Source organism: Zingiber officinale, chromosome 2B, assembly GCF_018446385.1.
Source record: "Zingiber officinale cultivar Zhangliang chromosome 2B, Zo_v1.1, whole genome shotgun sequence".
Lineage (NCBI taxonomy): Eukaryota > Viridiplantae > Streptophyta > Magnoliopsida > Zingiberales > Zingiberaceae > Zingiber > Zingiber officinale.
This window is the reverse complement of record NC_055989.1, coordinates 19,488,043-19,494,460: the sequence shown is the minus strand read 5'-3', so window position 1 is coordinate 19,494,460 and position 6,418 is coordinate 19,488,043. Positions and strand designations below refer to the sequence as shown.

At 42.6% G+C, this 6,418-nt stretch overlaps 1 protein-coding gene across 1 annotated transcript; it reads left to right on the top strand.

Moving 5' to 3' along the window:
• The first annotated feature begins 1,189 nt into the window (after positions 1–1,189).
• Positions 1,190–2,271, top strand: LOC122045442 (probable glutathione S-transferase). The gene has a single exon (XM_042605669.1). It carries the CDS (start codon positions 1,370–1,372, stop codon positions 2,102–2,104), a length of 735 nt encoding a protein of 244 aa, XP_042461603.1. The 5' UTR covers positions 1,190–1,369; the 3' UTR covers positions 2,105–2,271.
• Positions 2,272–6,418: the final 4,147 nt, after the last annotated feature.

The window sequence follows — 6,418 nt, the reverse complement described above, 5'->3', positions numbered from 1 at the left end:
GTAAGCCAAGCTAAAATAATTCTTTAAAAAAATAATTTAAAAAATGATAAATCTTGCTAAGTTATATCCGTTAGAAAATAAATTATAATATATGTCATTTAAATTATAATTAATTATTAATAAAAAAATAATTTTATTTGGACATCCTTAATAATAATCTTAAAAATATATTTTAACTAGTCAGATTTTAGCAAATTTAGTATTGTTCTGTAAAAAAATACCCCCAGTGTGTTCGTTGAATGGTATATCATATTGTACTAGATATATCTAATAGCGGTTATAAATAATAGTTATAAAATTATTATGCAGTAATTATGACATACTGCATAGCAGTTATGATTTTAGGGCATCTTTAACCGTTAGAATTATAAATATATATTTTAAATTTTAATATATCATATTAATATCATAAAAAATTATTACTCTCATCATTATCATAAAAACCTTCACATTTATTAAATAACATATTTATTATTATTATTATTATTCAATATCGTATAATTTTTATTTAATGTTTTTTTAACCTGACCCACATTCTCAATTTTAAAAAGATTAATTTAAAATTTTCACGATGGTTCACTTTTTTAAAAGTTTTATAAATCCTCAAAATAGATGTTATAAAAAAACCTCTTTTAATAACAAATTAAAAAAAAATATGTTTTTTACTATTCCTTAATTAAATTGAGTTTAAAAAAAAAAATATAGAATCGTCATATCAGCGGCCCTTAGAATCAACAGGTGAAAAGTGCATAGCTGAGACATTAATCTCAGATAATGACACCTCAAGAATCGATCCCTAGACCTTTTAATATTAGAATCATGTACTTTCTATCTGTTCTACGCCAGGAGGACCTTAAGTTGAGTTTAAATAAAGACAGCCTGGGATGTGACCCTTTACACGTAATTTTGGTACCGACACGTAATCATGGCGGAGTCCAAAGGAATGTGTCTCATGTTCATGATCATATACAACTGCGTGGCCCCACCACATTAATTTGCCAGATTGCCTCGGATTCTCTTCTTACGTCCGTACCTTGCTAATTGTAAATGCGCCTGAGCGCCATGCGTGCTTAGAATTCAAGTTGACTTTGAATGGGAGGTGCATGATGACCTCATGATGCACCCGCTTACTGTCCTTTATGCGGGCCCGAGTACAGACACACCCCTAATTACCACTGAACAGAACACACACTTCAATGGACTCCCTCCGCGCTCCTGCATGCCTTCCCTGACAAGCCCCTGCTCCACCACCTGACTCGCTCCACGTGCAATCCCAGAGCCGAAGATCAATTCAATCTTGGTTTGGTAGTGTATAAAGAAGGGTCGAAGAGCCACAATCTCCATCTCCAGCTCCATCGTTCATCGGTTCATGGATCAGCAACCTATCGCCGGCGACTCTGATCTCGAGCTGCTCGGCTCCTGGGCCGACTCCCACACCCACCGCGTCCAGCTCGCCCTCAAGCTCAAGGGGTTGCCCTTCGAGTACCAGGAAGAAGACCCCCTCCGCCCTTCCCCCGCCGTTCTCCTCCACAACCCAGTCTACGGGAGCCTCCCCGTCCTTCTCCACCGCGGCCGCGCCGTACTCCACTCCGTCGTCATCCTCCAGTACCTGGACGAGACGTGGCCCCGCGGGCGCCTTCTCCTCCCCTCCGACCCCTGCGACCGCGCCGCCGCCCGCTTCTGGTCCCACTTCGCCGACGACAAGCTCGCCCCCTCCGTCGCCGCCGTCTTCTCCTCCTGCCCCGGGGACGGGCGGAAGGCCGCCGTCGAACAGGTGCATCAGAACCTGAAGCTGCTGGAGAGAGAGATGGGCGGAGGCGGCGCGTTCGAGGGGAGGCGGTTCTTCGGCGGCGACGAGATTGGGGTCCTCGACGTCGTCCTCGGCTGCGGCTCCTACTGGCTCGCCGTCTTCGAGGAGGCGATGGAAGTGAAGCTGGTGGACCCCGAGGCGTTCCCGCGCTTCCACGCCTGGCTGAGGGACTTCGAGGAGCAGAGAGAGGTGAGGGAGACGATCCCTCCGATCGACAAGCTACTCGAGTACGCCAACGCCGTCCGACAGATGATGCTCGGCGGCACCGCCGACGACAATGTGGCTGTCAATTAGAAACTACGTACTCTGTTTCTGTCGTGCTATGCGTCTTGTTTATGGTAATCAGTGAAGGATCATTGGGCTGAGACAATTCCATTTCGCCCCAAATCTTTTCACTTATCTCAGCTTTCGACGTTTTGATAAATGGAAGGGAACGAAATAAAATAGTTTTTGAAAGTAAACAATATTTTTCTTTCAGAAATTCGAGGGTGAATGAAAATCATTTGTATAATAGTAGTAATCAAAGGGCGTTTGAATAATTTGGTATCAGTATTGGAGTTGATGAAGAAATCTGACAGGGGTTGGCAAACGAACGTGGAGGGAGGCAGGCATGCATGGGCTCAGTGATTCTTTGTTGCCTTGTGTTCTTTCACTCAACCTCTGTATACACAATTTACAATTTTGTTACGTAAGTTGCTGCTGCGTGAGCAGTTTTATAGTTCCGATGATCCTTTATATGTATTAATAGGATGAATGACTTTTATTTATAAAATAAGTGGAGATCAATTTTGTTATGTATGTTGTTGCTGCGTGAGACCGTCCGTCCTTGTCGGAGACCATCCACGGATCAATCACCGAACAACTGTCTCCGGTATTGATGAAGTCACCTAGTGCAGGGGAAAAATCGGGCTGATTGAAATCATGATATTGATGGAGTCAACTAGTGTAGGGGAAGATCTTTGATTTCTTGCAAAATTTAAAAGAAAATTAGAATGGAGGTAGGATGTCCTAATTAAATCACTCCAAACTTCAAATAAAGGCAGTAAGAAGTGTTAAAGACGAACAGCGACAGGAAATTTTGAGGATTTTATGTACGCATGCCTCTTTTTAAAGATGAATTACCTTTTAATATATATGAACTACCTCATGTTTTCCACACCCCAATTGATGGGACCTTTGGTACAAGTTTAGAAGGCATCATATCAATGTGGGTCCTGTCATACCATGATATGTTAGTCATGTCATCAAATACTCTGTGAGTCATGTCCTCCCATTTTCTGTTAACCTCTACCTCTCATATGGACCACGCTCTTGGTATCGAAGGCTTGATATACCTAAGACGGCTGGGCATGACCGAATTGAGTGGTGGAACTTCTTATTTTGGGTCCACCCTCGCTTAAGCAGAGTGGTCGAACGGAAGGGATCGGCATGGTCGAGTCGAATGGTGGAAATTCTTGTCTCGAATCCACTCTTGGTTGAGCCAAGTGGTTGACCCAAGTGGTTGACCTGAAAGAGACCGATATTGCCAAGTTGAATGGAGTAACTGAAAGAATCAATCAAGTCGAGTCGAATAGAGTATCTAAAGGAATCGACCAAGCCAAATGGAGTATATGAAGGAGTTGGTCGAGTCAAGTTGAATTAGAAATATACCTGTTAATCCTGTCTGAAATTGGAAAAGATGGTGCGCTGGGTAGGTGATTTGATGTTGATTGTGAGAAGACTTTGAGTTGGAAGCAGAGGGCATTGAACAATCATGTGTGCCAAAAAAGAACGTAGAGGAGAAAAAATACCAGCAACCGGGTCAGGGAGGGATTCCTAGCGCAGGTACTTCAACTCTCAAGCCAAACAAGTGGTTGAGAGAAAATGGAATGTAGTGAACAGTAGAAAGGAACAGTGAATTTTGAGTGCATAATGTTGTGTACATGCATCATTGGGAGGAAACCTCTTATATAGTGTTACTTTTTTTTTTATGCACAAATATCGATGTATTTTCAAAAAAGGACTAATGATTCTAACATTCTGACGCCTTTTCGAAAATAGACCCATCACTTCTATGCTTTGTAGGGTAGAAATTTCCATTGTAAAGACTGCACAAGAAATATTCCCTTAATTTTCTAACAACCGTTACACAAAATATTAAAAAGGAATTAATATTAGGTTGTTGGGTTGATGTGCACTTTGATGATACGCCGACTGAGTCCCCTCTATTATCCGGGTCGACTAAGGAATGATGACCCTCTTGAGGATTCGACCTCCTCTCGGTCGAAGAGTTCGGTCGAGCCGTACGCCTAGCATATTCAATTAGACCAAGACGACTCAGCTCTGAATTGCCTAATACAGCTTGGGGTTCAATCGAGCCTGAGGAACTTGGGATTCGATTGAACCAGAGGTCTGATCGGCTAGACCACTCAACCAACACATGTGACCGTGCTAGCCCTAAGTGTTGACCCTTTCTTAACTTTGACCGTCACGCCAATCAACTTTCTTAACTTTGACCTTGACTTTAGGGGCCCCACGTTATTCGCCGTGTCATCCGTCTTAGGTTCACCGTTGACCAAACTTGACTTGACCTCATCTCAACATGAATATTAACCCTTTAGGTATACGTGGAGGGTGTTGATACTCTCCACATCACAAATCTCCCCATCGAGTTTAATTGAAAGAGGAGTGAGCCCGACTGACTAGATTGTTGTGTTATGGCGGGATGGAGCTGTCATATCAACATGCTTTTAGCCCCTTCAAGGCGTTGGTCAACCATGCTCTATCAACCTCAGTTTTTGAGGCGCATATGGCGCTCTAATTGACAAGATCCTTTCAATGATATCATTTCAAGGTCATATCATCAATGTAATTAAATGACTGAGGTGATCGAGGAGTCATCCGAATCTTCATAATTAATCGGATTGTGTTGATCCACATGCTCGATCTGATAGGCTGAAAGCTATCCCACCATTTTGGATTTAGAATCTGATGGTCATAGCCAAGCAAGCATAAGTATATTAGGTTTGGAGAGGCGACGTCGCTTTCAACACCTTCATTTGTGTTTCCCTATGCTGCTCTCCTTCGGTTGCGAGACTCCTACTTCTTTCACTGTTGTAAGTCCCATTTCCATCCTCCCTTCTTTTCTTTTTTTACCATTGGGATAATGGCCGTCGGAGAACTGTTAAGCTCCTAGTATGAGTCGATGAAATCAACTTTCTCCAAAGATGCCCAAGAAGAGATGAGGATGACCTTTGGTGTCACTATGTACCACAGAATCTGGATGTCAAGGCCGGATCAACGTCCACACCTACCACTGACAGGTTTCGCCACCTTCTTCTATAGCCAGCTATCTAACGACCTTCGTTTTCCCATGCTCGAGTTCTTTTAAACCATATATGAGTATTTCCACACTCCCCTCCATTAGTTAGCCCCTATTTCTTTTCGCCTTCTTTATGGGGTCACCCTTAACCCAAAGAGACTAGAGCCCCGGGTCTTTTTATCATGCCTTGGAGGTATACTTGTCTGACAGATTAGATGGTACCCCTTAGTGATAATATTTGATACTGTTGGTGAAGTTAGCACCAATAATCAGACTTAGGTTTTGATAAATGACAAATGGATTAAAGTTAGATGTTGTGTTGTCTAACCTTGTTACCAAGTGTGCAGGACTGAAAGACTTGATAAGGACCAAACACCAGGCTGAAGTCTAGTCGGGTCAAAAGGACCAGACAATTGGCAAGAAGTCTAGCTGAGTCAGAGGGGACTAGACAGTTAGGTCAGGGAGGACCAAACTATCAGCTGAAGTCCAGATTAGGCATCTGGCAAGAAGACCTGATGGATCAAAAAATCAAGATCAACTAAGTCTAAAATTGTAAGTAAAGGTAAGCAACTGGAGGAGAGATCCAGTGAGGACGCATTTCTGGTTAAGGGAATAGTAGGCGTCAGTCCGACCTAGGGGTTCAACAAAACTTGAAGTCAGGATCGGACAGTCAGGGTAGGATAGCCCGGTGGCTGCTGAGGAGAGGCCTAGCGGTGTCTACTGCTGAGGTGAGCTAGTGCAGAGGAGGGGTAGCGACGGTTGGCTGGTCGAAGAAGGGTGACGGCGCTGGTGCTCGCAACGATTCGATGGCGTGGCAATTGGCTTCAAATCGAAGGTGGCAAAAAAGGGGGAAAAAACACAACTAGATGCATGTGGTGGTGAGGTACGTTGGAGAGGAAGAGAGGCTCTGGTGGTGAGCTTGTGGGCAACCGGTGCGGCGGTGGCATTGCGCTTGTGCAATGAAGTGGTTGGCGGCTTAGGTATCAAGAGAGAAATGGAAAAAGGAATGAGATAAAGACTTAGGTTTTTATATATATAGCTTAGGTTAATTACTTATAATCTTATATTAATAAAGTCAATCAACTCCCAACTTAATTGATATTCCAACCGAGCTTTTTCTTAGCCTAATAAATCTACCCCTTAAAATATCTCATCCAAGATCAGAATAAATTTAAAAAAAAATTAAATTCTTAAAAAATTTATAAGATTATTTCTCCAATAATACTTTTTTTTATTTAATTCCCATATTTTACATTCTTCCCCATTGATCCTATCTAGAAGTTGAGAAGATGGAACTATCGATATAA